Source organism: Phacochoerus africanus, chromosome 2, assembly GCF_016906955.1.
Source record: "Phacochoerus africanus isolate WHEZ1 chromosome 2, ROS_Pafr_v1, whole genome shotgun sequence".
In the NCBI taxonomy this organism is placed as follows: Eukaryota; Metazoa; Chordata; class Mammalia; order Artiodactyla; family Suidae; genus Phacochoerus; species Phacochoerus africanus.
Window position 1 is genome coordinate 30245098 of NC_062545.1, and position 21366 is coordinate 30266463.

General features: G+C 35.7%; 1 protein-coding gene across 6 annotated transcripts in view; it reads right to left on the reverse strand.

Moving 5' to 3' along the window:
* The window catches only part of EYA4 (EYA transcriptional coactivator and phosphatase 4), a 312569-nt gene that overhangs the window by 63013 nt on the left and 228190 nt on the right, over window positions 1-21366 (reverse strand). For 4 of the 6 annotated variants that reach the window (XM_047758386.1, XM_047758377.1, XM_047758371.1 and 1 more), the window contains 4 exons: window positions 14819-14943; window positions 13413-13481; window positions 4715-4807; window positions 376-442 (listed from right to left, as the gene is read on the reverse strand). In XM_047758386.1, the coding sequence (XP_047614342.1) occupies window positions 376-442; window positions 4715-4807; window positions 13413-13481; window positions 14819-14943 (354 nt within the window). The remainder of the gene's footprint in view (window positions 1-375; window positions 443-4714; window positions 4808-13412; window positions 13482-14818; window positions 14944-21366) is intronic. The other 2 variants (XM_047758404.1, XM_047758413.1) reach the window with 1 other exon arrangement.

A 21366-nucleotide genomic window follows, 5' to 3' on the forward strand; every position in this document is an offset into this window, starting at 1 on the left:
TATGAAGTGTTAATGTTTGAATAAAATGTAATCTTTTAAGATTTTCTTTCAACTTGTCAGTATTTTTGAATTTCCATTTAAAATTTAGTGCATTCTGGTTTGAGCTTGATGCTTTCCTTGAAGTATATAAATATTCAGAGTTAAAGGAATTGTCTGGACAAAACTGAGTGTGTATTTCTAGATTTGTGAAGGCTACTTATCTATAGGTCTAATTCATCCAGCTAATCTATTCAACTATCTTCCTATTCAATTATCTATGACATTTATATGCAAAAATACATCCTGATTTAAAGTTGTTATATTGTATGAACATAATTAATCAAGATAACCCTGGAAAGTTATTCTAACAAATCTGAAAGACTACCGACCACTTACTTGGAAGGATACAGCTGTGGGGAATATTGATGTGCTGATCTGGGGCTGTAGCCACTACTTGTTATTACTGTAAGACACAAAAACCAGTGCAAAAAAGGTTGCTTCATAAATATACTTCACTAGAGTGTACAAATTAATTTAAAGAAATGACGTAAAGATAGGTTTCTAAAAATTCATTCATTTTCTAAACAGAAACAGATGCCTAAACATTTTCTTCTAATTAAACTGACTCACATTTGTTCTAGGAGCATCACAAATCATTTTCCTTCATTATTCCTTCATTTTCTCAAATCAGTAGCTTGCTCTTATGGATTAATATGCTATGAATAAATATCTTTGATTATAGGTAATTAAGCTTTCATAATATAAAGGTAAATTTTTAAATTTGCAAACTTTGCAAATGTGATGACAAGATATTGCTCTTCCTCCATGTTTATTCTAATAGAAACATAACACAAATTAAGAAAAATGTGAGGTTCCAACTTTCATTTTCCGATTGTAAAACACTATCCCTTTTCTACTTTCTTTCATTTTACCCATCCAATGAGTAGATAAAAATGCAGAGTCCAAATAATTCTAGTAATGGTGGAATATACACCAAAAGCACGGGTGATAATGCAACATTAAAAAAAAATCATAATTGCCAGATGCAACAGCAACCATATTTACAAGTATACTTTGAACTATCAGAGACAGTACTTTCTTTGAGAAGAACTTAAAGGTGAAAGTCAGGTCCTATTAACATGTCAACCAAACATGCAGTCCCAAACTGGAATGTATCCAAAAGTTTGGAAGTTGCTCTTTCCTTTAACCATCTGCCTTGACTAAGACAGATGTATTGCAAATATATGGGCTCTAAAGTGTTAAGGCAGTCCCTTCAGAGCCGATCCATACTGGGCAAGCACACAGAGTGTCTTTATTAGGCCATCTGCTGTTCATTCACTTTTCAAAAAGATTAAAGTAGTACACAATGCAGCACTGGAATTAGTTTAGTCTAATCAATCATGGTTATACTTCAAAGTACTATGTCCTTTCTCAGTTGTTCATAATAATTCTGGAGCTCAACTTTTAGAATTGTAAAAGTGACAAATAGGTTTAGGTTGCTAACTATTTTATGAAACATGATATATTTCCATATCCAAATGCTCTTAAGTACCCTTGTGATCTATTGCTTCATAAACACGTAGAATTTAATGTATTTAAAGTGCTATCTGGACTGTAAGCTCTCAGGATGGAGAGGATATCATAGTTTTCACAGTGCAGAGACTGTATTTTCAAGAATATTATTGATCGATTTTGAAAATCACAATATGACTAGAGGCATTATGTTTTAATTATGTTCAAAGACCAAAATTTAAGTGATTTTGCCATGTATATGTGAAAATACATTGACCAGTGGACCATTAATTTTCCACTTAATTATTAAAAACATGAAGGGTGTTTAAAACCTTCAAATCAACTCAATGAGAGCAGGCCTTTTCTATCACACTATGGCCATTAAATATACTTTATAATAGCAACAACATATTCCTCAGGACATTCAGTCTGATTCATTAATTCACAATAGTGGATACTCTATTTAGCAGAAATAAGTAAGGCTTAATTCAATTTTTTTTGTTTCTTATTTATAAGATCTCATTGTGGTCCATTCAAGACTTGAACTATATGGATCAGACTCAAGATTGTGAAACACAAGGCTTTTCTAAAGAAACATCAAATAACAAACAGAAACATTCAGCCTTTTTTGAATTAGCCAAAGAGCAAAATTACTTCAGGAAAAAAACATATATAGGAGCATAATTGTGAACACCTAGAATGCTTCTTCTCTCTAATGAATAAATCTAGATATCATTAGAATAACATACCCATAACAGTATAAAAAGGCTCAACATTTTAAAGTTCTTATGAATGTCTACATGCCCATTTGCTAAGTAAAATAAAAAAATCTTTGACTCAGAAAACTGAGAGTTTTGTATTAGAGTGACACTTAACTAAAATGTATACATTTTACTCTAATAAATCCGCAGATAATTCAAAGCAACAAGAAAATTGGATTAAAGTGAGCTGAGATTATGCTGATCAAAGTAAAGACTGTTCCTCCACAGAGCAGCTCAATCTCCAGTGTGATTTCTGGAATAACACATGCAAATTTAGGAGGCCTTCCTTTTACTCCCCATTGTCATTTAATTAATCAAGAGTTGTTACACCAAGCACTCAACTCATGATATACCATTATTTCTGCCTACAAAAATGAGCAAAATGCTTGTCTTCAAAATGTCCTGAAAATTACTACACATTTTTAAATGAATATTATCAGATTCTCATTGGGTGCTGTCAAGCAACATTGATGTTTTATTCTTATTGTTGTAACATCTTAGATCAGTGACTCTTAATGGGATGAGGGGTGGAGGAGGAGGTGGGGCTGGGTGGAAATTTTGCCAGCCAGGAAACACTTAAAATCTCTGGAGACATTTTTGGTTGTCACATCTGAGGAAGGCTACTGTCACCTTGGGATAGATACAGGAGATGCTGCTAAACACCTCACAATGCAGAGGACATCTCTCCCACAATAAAAACGTAGCCCAGTTTTTAATAGTGGTGCTGTTGAGAATCCCTGGCCTACATCCCTCTGTCTGACTGAACTTGGCCCATGATGTTGGAAATGGTCTATACCTGAGTTGCCCAATATAGTAGACACTTAGACAAAAACCACATGCAGTTATGAAACACTTGAAATACGACCATGACTAGATACAAAATTTTTGCTTTAATCAAATATTATTCAATTTAGACTTGAGTAGCTACATGTGGCCAGTGGCTATGTTGTGGACAGCACAGTCTTGGATAATTCTTAGAAGAAAACTGGGAAGTTATTTATAAATATAATTCCAGACAGCATGGCAGTTCACAGGTATTTCTTTTCCCATCTTTATATTTTCCACTGACGTATGAGAGAAAGGACTCTTGGACATTGTTCTAGATTCATTTATACCAGTGACCGACTGTAAGGCTTTGACTGTATGGCCTTAACCACCTTTAATTTCTCTTGTGCTTTGGTGTTCTTTTCTATAAAATGGGTCACCAAAGATCTCTGAAATTCCTTCTGGAGCTGACATCCTATATTTTTTCATTCAGCTTTCATTAACTTGTGGAGTACTCTCAGGGATTACATAATTTAATTCCTATCCTTGAAAACTGCATTCACATAGTTTACTGTGCAGAAAGTTTATAGTTATGATAAGCGGGTAATGCAAATGCTAGAATAAACTTATTTATCTCCTGAAAGGCAAGAAAATTGCTAGAAAGGATGTGAATTAGGATATATGCCATCTCTATACAAAGGGTATACATTATTATTCCTTTCTATTTGGAGTACTAATATTTATGTGAATACATGGCAGCTGCTTCCAGTGTGAACCAATGAAGTGGGATCATCTGTCTCCATGAAAATCAGATATACGCTATCATGACACTATAGCCCAGGATTTACCTCAACTCTTTTCACATGAGAAGCATAACCCACATCAAATCCTTGTCTATGAAAACATCGATAATTATAAAATATATTAGAGGAGAACAAGAGAACCAAGATTTAATTTTCACAAATACTTTTCTAGGTTTAACGGTCTTCTTTCTGCTACACGAATGCCTCCTCAGGTTAAAAATAATCCTTTCACCAGATAATCAACCAAACAAAATATTGTAACTAAAAAAAAACTCTTTAAGTCAACTTAAGGCGTGTCCTTTGTGCCCACCTGGGAGTTATCAGGTATTTATATTTTAAAAGGACTGGTGTTTAAAGACGTGCTATTGTTCTCTTTGAAGCATTTTGAGTGCAGCAGTGCTCTTGGAGGCTGAGTTCTAATGCGACCAGCATGTGCTCTCCTGCAGCCCATTAACCTTTAATACTTGTCACTCAGCTGCTTCCACAGGAGGATTTTTTTTTTTTTCCCAGAGAGGAAACAAGGTTATTTAGAAGGACCCAAATGGATAGTTTTACATTTCGAATGTTGGAGAAAAGGCAGCGTTTATGTCATTTAAATGGGCAAGTGGAAGGAACAAAGTCAACGAGCACAACCTCATTATTAAATTTGATGCTCATTTCTAATAAGAAAGTCAGAGAATTGTTTTGCTATCCACTGAAGATGCAGCAAAATGATTCCAGACGCTTCTAAAAATACTTGACTTTATGACAATGAGTTTTCCAAAAAGTGCATTTATTGCTAAATTTATAAACATCCAAATTCTAACAGCTCTGGTGTTGATGTTGCTTAGTCACTAGGAGGAGGATGTGGACCCCAAGGTGTACAGAACAACACACGAGCTTTTAAGGCTTTACCTGACCCAGTAAAAGTGTCAAGCGCTCCATCTCCAGTCGTGGTTGTGGTGTCACTGCTGTTCAAAGGCTCTGTTTTGACTGCTAGGAGAGACACTATGTAGAAGAATAAGTACATGTGAGTTTTGTTTCTATATTTATATCAAAGATGCTGACTGTTTGACTAGTGGTTTTTCTAGCTATCGTGGGCATGCAAGAGAAAAATCTGAAAAGTCGATGAGGAGAGTTTTGTTAATTTAGCTTCTAAATGGACATGCATTTATGGAGGATTTAATCTAAAAATCCTCTGCCTAAGCTGGTTCTCTCGAATCTGGCTTTTAAAGGCAGTCGACCTTAGAATGTGAAACCGCAGTACACATATGTGCATTTTTAACTCACCTACGCACACTCGGGTATCATAGTCAAAAGGCAGAAAAAAGGAACCATGGGTCAGTCTCTAGCACATTTAATCCAAATCATAACAAAAAGATTTACTACTTATAATTTTATTCTTCCCAAGACATTAAAAAAAGAAAAGACTGCTTAAGAGGACAATGGAGGTATATACAAATAGAGAAAGCATGGATATGTTCATGTGATGGGTAAAAATGAGACACTCAACAAATTTCTGCTCTACAAAAGACTAAAGAGCCATTAGGTGTCTGGCTTTTTATTTTAATGGTTTAACAATTTTTATCATGTCACAGAGATAGCACTGAATAAGAGATTTCTACAGCAGTAAGTGTATCTTGTGAAAACTCTTTAATATATTATTTCTTCTTTGAGGTGGTATGGATGCAAAATCCTCACTTGTCAATGGTGTAGCCATGTAGGTACACAGTATGGTCAGTGTTCGATGCAACAAGTTTGGCGGGGGCGGGGGGGGGCAGTGAAAAAGCCTCTACCCATTTTGTCACACCATATTTTCTCTTTGTGGGCAAAGCTCTGCTACATGTATCATAGTAGCAAGGGAATAAACTAAGTTATTTTCTACTTAACACCTCTTATGTTTCTGTGTCATACATGGAATGATACAGTTAAAAAACTCAGAAGCAAGCAGAAAAGTATAAAGGAGAAAGCTGAAGGCTAGCCAACCATGGACAAATAGGGCAGAAAGAATAGTAGGGTCAGAACATACACACCAACCAAGCAAGTCGGCAACATTACTCTGTTAGAAAAGCCATTAATGATATAGAAACATGCAGTAATGATTACGCTCCCTTTCCACACGAACAGAATTGGCTGGACCCTCCCTCCGTGAGCTCTGGGGTTAATTTAGTATCTGTGATTCAACCACGTTATGAAGATTGGCTGGAAGATTCAGAGTAGAAATGTAAAGGTTGGAAAGAGGAAATAAAGCCGCTTGGATTGCTCCTCCAGCAATAGGAAAATTTAAGAGTGACAACAGCAGCAGTAATCTGAGGAGTCATGTCTAGTGATTTGCATAATGATAAATGATGAATCAGCGGATACTACTTTTCAGTAGCAATACCTACAGGATTATAGCTGACCACTAATTATATTTACCACTACAAAATTATTTACTATCGCATACTTATTTATCAAGAGCTTCCTATGTGCCAGATTATTTACATGTAGCTAACCCCTGGAACAACCCTGATTGATGCAAACCACTACTATATCCATTTTATATACAAGGAAACTGAAGTTTAGGGTGGGGTGGGGTGGGGAGCCTAGACAAGTTCTTTTACCAGAGATGACAGAACTAAGATTTGAACTGAGGTCTTTCACGCTAACATTCAAGATCTCTCCATCAAAAGAAGTTGTCTTCATGTATGAAAACGGCTTATACTCAGGACTGATTCTTCACAAAGGCTCAGAGAGTGACAAGAAGGATTACCTTCTAGACAGTAATCAGGAACACTTTATTAAAGATGAAAACTGAAAAATATGGGAATAGCCTATTAAGGCATGTTTTCCATTTTATTTCCCCATGAACCATTTTAAAAGACAACAAGAAGTAGCAAGCCTGAAAGCAGATCATAAGAGCACACACTTCAAAGGTACTTAAATCCATTCCAGGTGCTGCTGCTGTGCTTCATAAGATATTAACTTATTTATTCCTCACAACAATCATACAAAGTGAATAATAGCATCATTTTCATTTTTCAGAAGCACAGAGAGATTTAATAACTTGCTTCTAGTCACATGGCTATTAAGAGCTAGAATTTGAGACCAGGTGGTTGGTACATTTCCAAAAATCTAAACTCTAAAACATGCTGCCTCAGAGGCAGCACTAACTAGCCACGAATTCCTTTCATCTGTATAGAGATGATCCAGAGGAGGATTTAGAAAGGTATAAAAGCTACTCTCCATGACGCAATGTTCACATTTCACTTCTGACCTATGACAGAAAGGAATCATGCAAACCCTCCAGCAAAAACTAAGGAAAGAGACAGTTTCTCAGAACTTCCAGCTTCTAATGGTGGCTAAATTCCTATTTAAACATTTCTAAATCTATTTAAAAAGTTGTGAAATAGACTTATTAATACCAATGGTAATATACTTTTCACTTGTGAATTTGGGAGAGGGACTGGAATGTCTAAATAACTAGTCTGGAAATGAGGTATGAGGATTAGTTTTGTTGCTTTGGATGCCAGTTTTAAGATTTGATTTCAAAAACGTAGTATTGATGTTGATTATAATCTCCTCAATTTGAAAGTTTCAGGTGGTCAAAAGGAAAAGGAAGAAAATCAAGAGAGAGAGTTTGTGGTTGCATTCATTTTCCTGGACACATCTCTCGTCAACATTTTAGAGATCTGCTTGTAGTCAAAGACAGACAAAGTTCATTTAACTGAGAAAATGTATCCCTTGAAGGTACACAAAGAGAAGCTCAGTGGATTAAAATGCATGCATTTAAAAGTAATAATTAAATGGCTGCTAACATTTTGGGGCAAATGGTGCACATTAATTCAACTTATTTTTCATATGCAGGTAAGAATGGAATAATAGGGAAAAGGTGGGGAGAGCGATGGAAACTCCTGGTGGCCCAGAGGTTAAAGATTTTATGCACTGTCACTGCCATGTCTCAGTTGGTTAGATCCCCAGTCTGGGAACTTCTACATGCCATGGGAGTGGCCAAAAAAAGAAACAAGGAAAAGGGAGGAAATTAATTACACTGCTACAGAAAATCACTTATGTTCATAGGAAGAGAGTAACAGCAAACATCTCTTGAGCTCCAAGTAAGATGCTAAATTACTTTTATTTGATTTTTATCGAAAAAGAAATATCCAGTAATAATTCTTTTTAAGATTAGGAAATGCAGCAGTAGACATGCCTTATATGATTAGCTGATTTATTAAAAAATGTTTAAATACAAAGAGTGCCTTAATATTTACAAAAAAGGTAATATAAAGTAAACATTATGATCATTATAAAGTTTGAAAAATGAAAGTAATTTTCACTAAAGATTTTAATATATTTGATTTGTGTTCCATTTTCTTTTGTCTTGCTTTTTGTTTCCACACTTTAAATAAGATATACCATATACTTTTCTAGTGGCAAGAAACTTTTTTTTTTTTTCATTTAACATGTTCATGGCTCTACTGGAAAGAGGTTCACCAATAAAATAAATCTAGTTTTATGCATCTGTTTTCTAAAACTTATACAAATTCTCATTCCAAAAGACTATGAGTGTATATTCACTGTCTTGTTCAAATGTATTTTTTTTTTACTGTATTTTATTTTTCTTAAATTAGGACTGAAGTTAAACAGGGTTTTTAACTCATTTTCAGGATAGTGTCTAATACCATTACATGCTATAAAATGGAAAGAACAACCTATAGGAGAAAAGCATCCTCTTTTTCAACAAAATTCAAACTTATAAAATAAAAATTTTTATTTCAGAAGCAGCAATCATATTTCGAGGTCTTGGGTTAGACAATGTCGTTGCTTTTATTTTTCTTTATGCTAAAAAATAAATGATTTAAAATTCATTTCCTAAAAGCTGGGATGAAAAAACTATCTATGTATATACAGCGATTTGTACAGAACCATTACTTCAAGAAATAATTGTTTTTAGGCCCTCCTGCACACTAGTTATCCACTTGCAACCTAGATTTTTTTTTTTTTTCCTGTTTTGACCACCCGGCTGCATGTGGAGTCCCAAGGTCAGAGATCAGATTTGAGCTGCAGTTGCAACCTATGTCGTAGCTATGGCCAGACCAGATCCTTAACCCACTGTGCAGGGCCAGGGATGGGATCTGCATCCCAGCACTCTAGAGTTGCCTCTGATCCCGTTGTGCCACAGAGGGAACTCCTTAGATGTTTTTTATTAAGTCAATGTAGCCAAATAGTCAATGTAATTTTATTATATTGATATGATGAGATTTTATTTTTAATCTTTAAAAATAGTTAATATCTATGGACTAAATCAAGATTTATGTGATTACTTTCATGTGTCATCTATGGCTACTAAATCACTGATTTTCTCTCTTCACATCCCAACCTTCATCCATATTATCATATTTTCAGAGTAAATGTAATCTTTTCCCATCAGCTTCTCTTTAGAACTCAAGTACACCATTCACTAAGTTAATTGCTTTGGGAGGAAATCTGTGTTACTATCGTAACTCAACGTTCATGTTCATTTGCTGCAATATTAGGCTTAACTCTTGAAACAGAGCTAACCCAAGTAATTTATGTTTTACATTTCATCTTCAGAAATCTGTGTTTAAACTGGTGTCCACTTAAGAGACTACATATGTAATCCCAAATATACTTCTTCCTGAACCACAAAATCTCACATAGCCATCTCTAACAGCTTAGGTTCCTCAAAGAACTTCAGGAGGAAGAAGATCAGGAAGGATACAATTTATAGCACTACAGGGGAGAAGAAGGTACTGCCTACCAGTTTTAATAAGTGGTACAGCCTATGATTTATGTTTTCCTAAATCATTTTTTTTCTCTCAGAAACCTATGAGCACTGAGTGTCTTTCATTCCTAAATTTCCATAAAGCATTTAGTTTTGCAAAATAAGCTGATGACACTTCTAATGTACGGCTTTCATTCAAAAAAAAAAAAAAACTGAAAAGAGTAGAGCCACAATAGTAGGTGGCTTTGCTGCAGACACACATAATATTCAGAAACAAATTCATCCCATGTGAGTCAATCATCTACATATTGAAAAATGCTGAGAAATTCTTTTCTATGATATATAGATTTCAAATACAGAAAAACATCATAAACGCCATCAGAATGTCTGATCTTGGTTCCCGCAATCTTCTCTTTGAAGTATTTTCTTAATCTCCATGTAGAATCAAATACTCCCTCCCTCTGCTGTGCACCCACCTTGAACACATTATGCACTCATTATTTTCTTTTCTGTTTCCCTCTGCTAGACTTTTGGTCCCTTGATAGCCAGTATCATGTTCTATAGGTCACTGGGTTCCCATTTCCTAGCACAGAGCCTGGCATATAACAGGAACTTGATACATTTTAAGTGAGAAAGTGAAAATTCACTTTTCAACCCTATCCTAAGCACCTCCAATAAATCTAAGTATTTTTGTATATAAAGTACAGCGAATCATGTATCTAGATACCATAAAGCAAGTTAGAATCTTTCCTATATCTGGAAGTAAGTTTTCACATGATTGGCATGCATTTACATGTATGTATATGCATGTACATGAAGTAAGTATGCACGAAGGAGCATACACGAATCTACATCAGGTCGGCAAACTATATCTCAAGTGCCAAATCTATTCCATGGCCTGGTTTTGTATAGCTCATGAGCAAAGAATGACTGACATTTTCAAACACTTGAAAAGTATCAAAGAAGAATAATTTATGACATGAAAATTTTAGGAAATTCAAATTTCAGTGCTCATGGATAGAATTTTATTTGATTATGGTCAAGCTCATTTGTTTACCTATTGTCTATGGCTGCTTTTGTGCAATGAAAGCAGAGCTAAATAGTTACAACAGAGGCCATAAGGCCTGTGAAGCTGAAAATATTTAGTACTAACCCTTTACATAAAAAGTTCGCTGACCACTGATCTATATGCTAAGGTACGAGTGTATTTATTCTATTTTTACTGACAGTCTTATGTTTGAAAAATTTCATAAGTGAGAAAAATTTGAAAGGAAAAATCTAGATTCCAACATAAATCTGTAGATGTAATTATATAATTAAAATTAAGATGATGAGACAATTTAAATTATTTTAAGGAATAATGTAGTATATTTAAACATCACCAAGAAAGTATGGTAGGATATTAAGGTGATGCTATTAACTCACTTATAGTATAAAAACTATTATCTTTTTGAAAAATCTCAAAGTTACCCAAAAGATCTTGAAAAGCCACTAAATTAGCTTTTGCCTTTTGTTTTATTATAATACTTTTACAAAGAGATCCAGTTCCAACAATAAAACCCAGGATTATAAATAAAAGCGTTTACTCTCAATGGGGAACATGGTGCAGAAAATACTTAGTTTGTGGCATAAACGGTCATTACAACTCATTAAATAAATCATATCATTATGCCACTGAGACTGTATCATTAATAATCAACATACACTTAATATTTTGTTACTAAAAGTTTGCCTCTGTGGTCAGTTTGCCTCTGTGGTCAGTTTGCATGTTCTAAATGCAGAAGAATTTAGCATCCGACTAAACACTGGAGAATCTTTTAACACACTGCATTTTTTATTTTCCTTAAAAAATTATTGCCTAATTATTGTTGAATTATTAATTAAGGAGAAGGAAATATACTGGTTTATATTGCCAAGAAATTTCCATACACTATATATTTAAAACAAAAGCATTGCCAGTGCCTTTTCAATCCTGGAATTGAGTGGCTCCACAGCAGCACTACGAGGTTTCGTTTTAATTTTTTAATTTTGACAGCATATTAACTTTCGGTTCAGGAGAAAGTTTATCTATATTATATATAGATAATATATGAATGTAGTTATTATCGTCCTTTTATAGAAAGGAATTAAAGCTCAGAGAGAAGTTAAGTAACTTGTTCAAAATGAGACAGCTAGTAAAACGGAGTGCCAAGTTTCAGATCCTTGGTCCTCCGGACACAGAAGTCCTTACTTTTCCCACATGGTCATGCAATTTGTTTAACATTAACACTAAAAACATGATGTTTAACACTTAGAAAAGTGCTTTTGTTTGCAATTAGATGTAAATTACTAAATATGGACTGTATATATTTCCTATTGTAAAGTTGCCTGTGCTAAATTAATACTTTAGAACAGAACAACAGTCAGCGAGCTAAAAATATGTTTTACGTCTTAAATGTTTTTCTAAAAAACCAGAATTAGAATATTTTTGACAAGTGAAATTACATGAAATTTAAGTTTCAGGGTCCATAAATCAAGTGTTATTGGAACCTGACCACTCTTATTCATTTGTGTATTGCCTGTGGCTGCTTTTGAATAGCAATGACAGGGTTGCATAAATAAGACAGAGACTGCATAGTCTACAAAGCCTAAAATACTTCCTGTCTGGTTCTTTATAGAAGAACACCCTTGAGTTGGGATTAAGAGGAATGAAGTTCTGATAAATTTTTTTTAAATATGGAAAGTATATTTTAAGTGCAAAATTGCAAAAAAAAAGAAAAAGAAACCAAAAGTATAACAATTTTTAAAATGGGCATAATGGATTACTCTTCATTCACTAATTTTTTTTTTTTGTCTTTTTAGGTCTGCACCTGCGGCATATGTAGGTTCCCAGGCTAGGGGGTCTAATCGGAGCTGTAGCCACTGGCCTACACCAGAGCTGCAGCAACGCAGGATCTGAGCCGCGTCTGCAACCTACACCACAGCTCACGGCAACATCAGATCCTTAACCCACTGAGCGAGGCCAGGGATCGAACCCGAAACCTCATGGCTCCTAGTAGGATTCGTTTCTGCTGCACCACGACAGGAACTCCCTTCATTCACTAATTATATTTTCTAATTTAAATATAGCAAGGTCTAGCCAAATTGTGTCTGTTCTAATTGCTTGCTTGAGATGCACATTCTAACAGGTTCTGAGCTCTTTTCAATCCTAGAATTGAGTGGTTCCACAGTAGTGTTACATGGTTTTGTTTTAATTTTTTAAATTTTGACAGCATATTAACTTTTGGTTCAGGAGAAACTTTATCTATATTATATATAGATAATATATGAATGTAGTTAATATCTATAGTTCAAAACATTTTAAGATAATTAATCATTTTAAATGTACAGCTTTGATCACAATACTATTTTTTAATTATAGACCTTTAAATATTAATATTACTTTAGATATTTTAATTAGAATATGTATTAAAGTCTATACAATAGGAAATATCTTTTGCCACGTTATGAATTTAATTTAATTTATGAAATTCCATAGGTCACAGAGGTTGAGTTTGTATGTTGGCGCAATCTGCTCAACTGCTCTAATGGATGTGACAGTTGTGCTGAATTACTACCCAATAAATTGATAAGATGTTAGAACAATCAGAGAGGCCCCCATTTGTGCCACATAATGAAAAAAACCCAAGAAAAGAACACAACGGACCAAAGATTCGAATACTAGTTGATAAGAAAAACATAGCCAACTGTCATCAATAAACAACTAAAAGACATGTTCATGTTTCTGTTTTTGTTTTTACAAGTACTGAACACAGAAAAGGGAGTGCAAACAGAAGTAGCCACAGAAAGCAAACCAGAAGGGCAAATCCACACACCCAAACACATGCAGTGTACCACCATCTCTCATACTTGTTGCGGAGGAGGGAGTGTTGCAACTCAGCAACCAGTCTGCAGTGTTTAAAACAGTCATGTTGTCCCCTGAGAACAGGAACAGCATAAGGGTTCATTGTCTGAGTGCCTGCTCAGTGGGCGAGACTAGTCTTCGATACTTGTACTGAGTTCTGACCCTTTTGCCAAAATTATAACTGCATGGTACGACATTTACATTTTAGTTTATCAGGTCTGTTTTAGTTTAGTTAAATATATATACATGATGATTAGTGACCTTCGAGGTCTGATTTTAGAATGCATGGGGTTTTAAAAAATCTTATTATTTGCATCCAAGTTAAGGTTTAAATAGAAATAGTCTTACTCCACAAGTCATCACTAAACACTCTTATAGATTTGCAATCCTATAATTAATTAGCCGAAATTATAGATGCATGTTTAGAGACAAGTAAACACTATAAACAAGGGAAATGTTAATTTACAAAGGGTTTTATGTAAAACATTATTAAATACAGGCAAGTTGCAGTCCACACAACTTTACAAAGAAAATTTTATATTTCAGTTACTCTAAAGTAAGTGGAAAGAGGTGTATCAATTTCATAAATATTTATTGAAAATTGAAAAGAAAATATGATGTGGCAAATCCTGATATTTAATAATACGAATAGCTTATAAATTAAAACAATTTTCAAATAATTTTCCACTCACCGACAAAAACAACTAAATCTACAAAACTTCAAAATGATTGTAATTTAAAAAGCAGCTTTGTATATAAACATATTCTGATGCAAAAATCAGATTATACCTTCTGACAGGTTGAATGCATTTTCGAAAAACAAAAGGGGCAGAATATTTGAAATAGTTATTATTGTTGCCATATGTTGCAGCATAATTATGGGTTAATCAAGTAAGCAGGTATTTGGAAAAAAATGCAATTCCTATTTTAAAACAGGTTAGGTATTTCTCTCTTTGAAAAGAAAATGCAGCAGATATGGACATTTTTCTATCCCCAAAAACATTTTAAAGCAAAACTATTTTTAAGAGAAATTTGGGGCAGCCTTTCTCTTACAATTCAAAATAAAACCAAAAACTAGTGTAATTTTTCTTTTTCTTCTTTTTTTGGGGAAGGTCGGAGTGTAAATCCATTGGCCACATTTTCTCTGTTTTTAAAAAATATTTACAAGGGCAAATATAAAAAGAAAGCCTTGCTAAAGGCCTCCAAAATGTTGCTCAGGGGCTATCTATTCTTTCTCAATGTTTCCAGTTACAGAGGAGGAGCAAAAATGTCAAGAACATCAACAGAACAATAGATAATACTGATTATGTTATTGCTGATGAGGTATTTGTTTACTAGCAGGTCCCTAACATGTGAAATGACAACGAGCACTGAAATGTGATTCTGGGTATCTTCAGGGCTCTACACTCACCTCCTGTCCCATTTGTGGTGACCGATGTGCTGCTGAGATTAGCTTTCTCCAGTTTGGAGCTACCGGGCGTATCACCACCTCCAACAAGAGGATGAGGACTTGCTAGGTCCTGCATTTCCATAGACCTGTTAGAGCAGCAAGCAACAGAGAGAAGGCTGAAGTGTCAGCAATGATTTCTTAATAAACTGTGCATCTCATTCTACTGAGCGTGCGTGTGATCTCACAATAAGAGGAGCTGAAACCAACAGCTAAGACTTTTTGGGTAACCAGGGAAAAGTGCCAGTCCATTAAATATGAATTAAAAAACAAACAAATAAATAAATAAAGCTTCCATAGCAGTTAAGCTTCCTAATTTGCTTGTCTTTTGTAATAACCACACAAAGCCTCAGGTCTACAGGAAGGCATGAAGAGTGACAGAAAGGTACCTTTACAGGTAAATACAAAAGACAATCTTATTTATTCTTCATTCGTGAAAGAGAGCCAACTGTGCAATTTATAATATGGTAGCGAAGTAAAATATATGACAAACAGCAAAAATAATAGTTGCCAGGGCTGAGATTGGGGGAAAGACGAATAGACAGAGCACAGAGAATTTTTAGAACAGTGAAAATACTCTGTATGATATTGTCATGAAAGATATATGCCATTATATATTTGTCCAAACCCACAGAAAGTACACCACCAAGAGCCAACACAAAGGTAAACTATGGATCTGGTATTTCAGTGTGTCAGTGCAGGTTCATCCTTGGCAATAAGTGCATCATTCACATGCTGAAGCTGATAATGGGGGAGGTGATGCAGGTGGGGGTTGCAGGGTAGATGGAAAATCTCTGAACCCACCTCTCAATCATGTTGTAAAGGCTAAACTGCTCTAAAAAGAAAAGCCTTCGAAAAAATCAAGTCAAAAATTGGTGCTATGCACATTAAGTAGTAGATAGTGAGAAAATTTATATCTTTAAATGGTTATATGAGAAAAAAAGAAGGATTTAAAATCTGTGGTCTAAGCTTCCACCTTAAGAAACTAGTGAAAGAAAAGCAACTGAACCCAAAGTTTGTAGAAAGAAGGAAACAGTAAAAAGAAATCACTGAAACAGAAAATCTATGAACAATAAAGACAATTTACAAATCCAGAAGATTACCGTTAGAAATACTAAAGACATTAAAAAGGATAATAAGGGAATATTATGATATTATGCCAAATAACACAATGATTTAGATAACATCAGGCTATCTTGAAAGACAAACTATAAAAAGTTCTAATACCTTTTAAAAATTGTTCTATACCTAAAAATCATTAAAAAATTGTCTTATACCAATTAAAGAAATTGAATTTATAATTAAACATTTAAACTCCATGGTCATATGTTTCATTAGTGAACACTAATAAACATTAAAGGAAAAATAACAGCAATCTTTTATAAATTCTCTTAGAAAAAATAGGAAGTAACATTTTTTCATTCCATTGTAACAGACCAGAATTACCCTGATCCAAAACCTGCCAAAGGCAAATTCAAGAAAAAAAAAAAATTACAGGTCTATGTTTCTCATGAACATAAATGAAACATGTTTTAAAAATAGTCAGTCTTGGAGTTCCCGTTGCGGTTCAGTGGAAACGAATCTAACTAGCATCCATGAGGACGCAGGTTCAATCCCTGGCCTCGCTCAGTGGGTTAAGTATCTGGCATTGCCATGAGCTGTGGTGTAGGTCGAAGACATGGCTTGGATCCCGTGTGGCTGTGGCTTTGGTGTAGGCAACCGGCTACAGCTCCAATTCAACCTCTAGTCTGGGAACATCCATATGCCAAGGGTGAGGCCCTAGAAAATACACACACACACACACACACACAAATCAGTAAATGTGAAACTGGGCTAATATAAATGATCTGAATTGATGCAGAGAGACAAAATATTGGGGAAAAATACTGAATCAAGTATTTGTAACCTGTAGAAGGAGGCAAGAAAGGGAATGAGACAGAATAATTTTAGAATAATGGTCACATTTTTCCCAAATTTAATGAAAAATATCAACCCATAGAGACTTGAAACACAATAAATGAGAAAAAGAAAAAGAAAACCAAATGTTTGGCATATTAAATTCAAATTCTTAAGATAAAGAGAAAGCTTTATACCAACCAGGTGAAAAAGACACACAAAGGGGAATGGTAGAAACCCCACAAAGAATTATTGGTAGACTGCTCCTGATAATGGGTTTAATTATAGTAAACAATGAATGCTTATGATTTGACTATTTTCTACTGGGCCCACCCAACATAAAGATTTTTAATTAAAAGAAAGGATGAGTATGTAAGTATGATGGAATCACTTTGTTGTATAGCAGAAATTATCACAGCATCGTAAATCAACTGTATTTCAATAAAACTTTTTAAAAATGAAAAAAATCAAAGTGGAAGTAAAAACCAATATTTTAATTGAACTGAACAAACAAATGATTGCTTATTACATGCAAAGCATTGTCACAGGTGTTGGGATTGCTGAGTGAAGAAACCTATCCTCAAGAAATTAATGATCCAAATGAGAAAGCAGATCCCATGCATAGAAAACTAAAGTACCTTAAGTGGGAGTTCCCATCATGGCTCAGCAGTTAACGAATCTGACTAGCAACCATGAGGATGCAGGTTCCGATCCCTGGCCTTGCTCAGTGGGTTAAGGAGCTGGCATTGCCATGAGCTGCGGTGTAGGTCGTAGACTCAGCTGGGATCCTGAATTGTTGTCTATGGCGTAGGGCAGCAGCTACAGCTCCGATTGGACCGCTAGCCTGGGAACCTCCATATGCTACCAGTGTGGCCCTAAAAAGCAAATAAAATAAAATAAAATAAAGTACATTAAGTGTCTACTAAGTGGAATAGGCAGAAATCAGTGTGAACTCAAGGAGTCTAGAAAATCTTCTCAGAAATTATTTGCTGGGGCTTTTTAAAATGTATTAAGTTATAGTTGATTTACAATGTTCTGTTTCAATGAATTCAAAGGAGTCCTTGGGGAGGCATCTGATCATTGGTATTACTGAAGCTGCAAGGTGGTGTAGGGGCTTACAGCCAATGTGAACCACATGCAAGATGAGGAAGTGGGGAAAATCAGCCGGGGATGAAAGGATGGAGCCCAGACCACAGACAGGAGCGGGAACATGTTGCTCCAGCACAACAAAACAAACATAGCCTTTACATCTTATATTCCAGTTTCTGGGTAATCAAAATGCAATTATCTGAATCTTTACAGTAAGTCCACTTTGACTGAATTCACTTTAGTGGGTTGCTATTTCTTACAATTAATAGAGCCTTCAGAAAACAGTCATGTGTTATTGCTACAAACTATATAGCAGGAATCATCCTGTGCTTTCTTTTGTATGCTAAACTTCAGATTCTTTTTAGGTCTAGTTTATAAAAATCTAATGTATATGATATAAACTTTACCTTAGAGTTTAATAGCAGAAAATGATGAACAGATACCTGTTTTTACTGAGTACATATTCTATGACACAGCCTATGCTTGGTACTTGTCCTTTAATTTTTACAATAACACATATGCACATTGTTTCACATATTTTATAGATGAAGAAACTGGGGCTCAAAGAAGATACACAGCATGCCCAAGACCATGTAGGCAGAAAGTATCAGCAGCAGAATTTGAATTTAAGCCTATTTGATGCCAGAGCCCAGGTTCTTTCTATCACATATTGTATGTTCCCATTTTTAAAAGAGATGTTAATTCTTCCATACTGTTAAACCACTATGAGGAATGCATACCCCTCCAATAAAATACTTCGACTGATTTTCAAAAATCACTAAACTAGATATAAGCCTCTATTCTGTCAGATCTCCATTACGATATTTAAAGGGGACTCTTTTTTCCTTCCAGGATGTCATTTTCCACTCTTTTTATGAAGCAGTCCTTATGTCATAAGGCCACGTGAATACTAGCATCTATCTGGATGACATAAAAAGCGAACTTATCCTTGAACACAAGAAGTCTTCTAAAAAAAGAACAGAAAGAAAACTTGCAGGTGACATGCAGCTGTTTCCTTGGTTCTTGTCTGCATTCTTCTGCAGCATAGATGGGATTTATTTCTAGCAGATTTAAATATCCTCTTCAGACCCAAGGGAGAACCTGCTTTATATGTGTGCACCTAGACTCTACTGTAGCTCAGAAACCATGATTCCCTCTGCACAGAGCCTGGTAATGAGTCAGAGTCTGTTTATTTACCGGCTAAGATTCCATCAATTCTTCATGACCCAAGAAATGCAAAAGCATCCTAGACTTTCAAAGGCATTCACTCTCATGCCAGCTTTTCTCTGCATAAAATGGACTGTATGTCTGCAGGGCTTTATGCCCCATGCTCTCAGAGTCCACCTAAATAGCCAATTCTCACGTTGACCAGCAGAATGCATTTAAGGGCAAGAGTTCAGGTATTTGCTTTGCTCATAACTTCCTTTTCTGTGTAATTCAAGCCTCTTCATTCTCCTTAGCTGGAAAATAAGAAGAACAAAACCAGCCTCCACTTAAATAATTTGAGTGGGGGCTGAATTAGGGCAGGGATTATTTTGTTTCATTCATTGCTTTTGCCCTCTACACTTAAAACTGTGCAGAGTACTTCGTGAGTGCTAAGGATGAATAATAAAATAGGCATAGGACAAATGCTGATGAAAGTGATTTGAGTTACTTGGAGTCATGTGTTCTCTAGATTAGCAAATACTGCTTGAGCATCTAGGGGCATTTCTAGGAATCGGTGAAGTATCTTCTGAGAGCCTGGAGGCTGGCAAGAGAACAAGGTGGAGAGTGAGGGGGATTAGCTCTCTGATGTCTATGTGTGTGGAAGGTTTCACGGTTGCATGTGCAGTGTTAGGTCTCCCAAATGAGTGTGTGTGTGTGTGTGTGTGTGTGTGTGTGTGTGCATGAGAGAGTAGGGAAGAAGATGCTCTGTGTGGATATAGAAAACCACTGTGCAAGAAAAAATATAATAAAGTGATTTGGTCGACAAAGAGTAAATGAAAGTCATAGGCATGTCCCTACTGGGTATCAATTCCCATTTTCCAGAAAAAAAGCACACATAGGTCCACTTTAAGCCAACATATTTCAGATTAGGAGCCAAGGAGCCCTTGTCCCTGCTGCAGCTCTAAGCCAGTGTTCTCTCCTGGCAGTTAGGCTGGGAGATGCGGATGCTCTCTGTTGCACAGTGTCTATGTCATTGATTGGGTGGACAGGCCCTCACTAGCCCATTTCAGCAGACAAGGTCCTAGCTGGGCTCTGCTGCAGAGAAAAGGAAATACTGAAGGAAGAAGACCCCTAACAACAAGGATTAGGGAAGTGGGCCGTGAATAATGGGAGCTGTTCTTACCATCTGCCGGTGACCTCATGCCTGTCCCCAAGGCCAGCCTGGATGCTTGCAGTGTAAGTGACCCGTCTGCCAGAGTGACCTCAGGCCCTGGAGTAACAGCAAATAAAGCCATGGACACGCTGTTCTCTGGACACTTTTATGGTCCTTCCTTTCCAGGGCTTCCTTACAGCTCCAGACTTGAGACCTGCAGCTCTGGCCCTCTCCTCACAATGACTCTAACAGATATCCCCACAAAACATGGTCTCCCCACCCAAGAAATGTGAGTAAGTATTTTAAAAATGTACCTTTGAAGCATTTCTCTAATTTTAGGTTTTCAAAGCTTCCCCCTGCTTTACTTTGAAAACAGAAGGGCAAAAGCCCAATTGAGTTCATTATTTGAATAGTACTGGACTCAAGTTTCTGCCAGATCAGTTACAAACCTTGGTTAATGAAGCAGGAAATTATTTCTCTCTAGCAAGCAGAAGAATAAAGCCATAATGCCACAATCAAAACATCTAACGTGATTAGTTATACCAAGAAATATATAGATTCTTTCTAAGGAAAAAACTGCCAATAAGGATCAAACATACCACTGGATGAATGACTGAGGGTCAGTCAATGCTAGAATGTTGAATGAGCAAATGAATGTTTAAAAGAGCAAAGCATTGGCATAATATGCAAAGTAACGATGGCTTCCTATGAAAATGATGGGATTTGGGGGTCTGAAGGGATACTCAATGTCCTTGAATGCAAAAATACCACTTCATGAGCAAGACTATGAATCCAGTGTTAAGGGCTTGTACTATAGACTGAAACCTGGGTTTTAAACTCCATCTTACCAGTCTTTGGACTTAAGGTTCAAAATGGAGTTAATGATACCCACCAGTGGGGGACTGAGTAAATTAAATAAGATCACACATGCGAATTCCACAGAATCTGGCACATAATGCATCTTAATAAACGTTGGTTTTTACTACAATCACTTTTGCAGCATTGTCAATACCTGTCTGATTTGTCTGTGTGAAAATCTGCAGTATCAGGGAAATCATTAAGAAGCAGTTCATTTCATTTTCAGCCCACTCTTTTCATCAGAAAGTCTTCTTTTCCATGGTTTCTGCAACTTTGGACCCAAAAGCAATTTAACCCACTGACATGGGTCAAGTCTAAACTTTCTTTCCCATAACTGCCCTTCAAACATCAAAGAGGAATGTCCCAACTC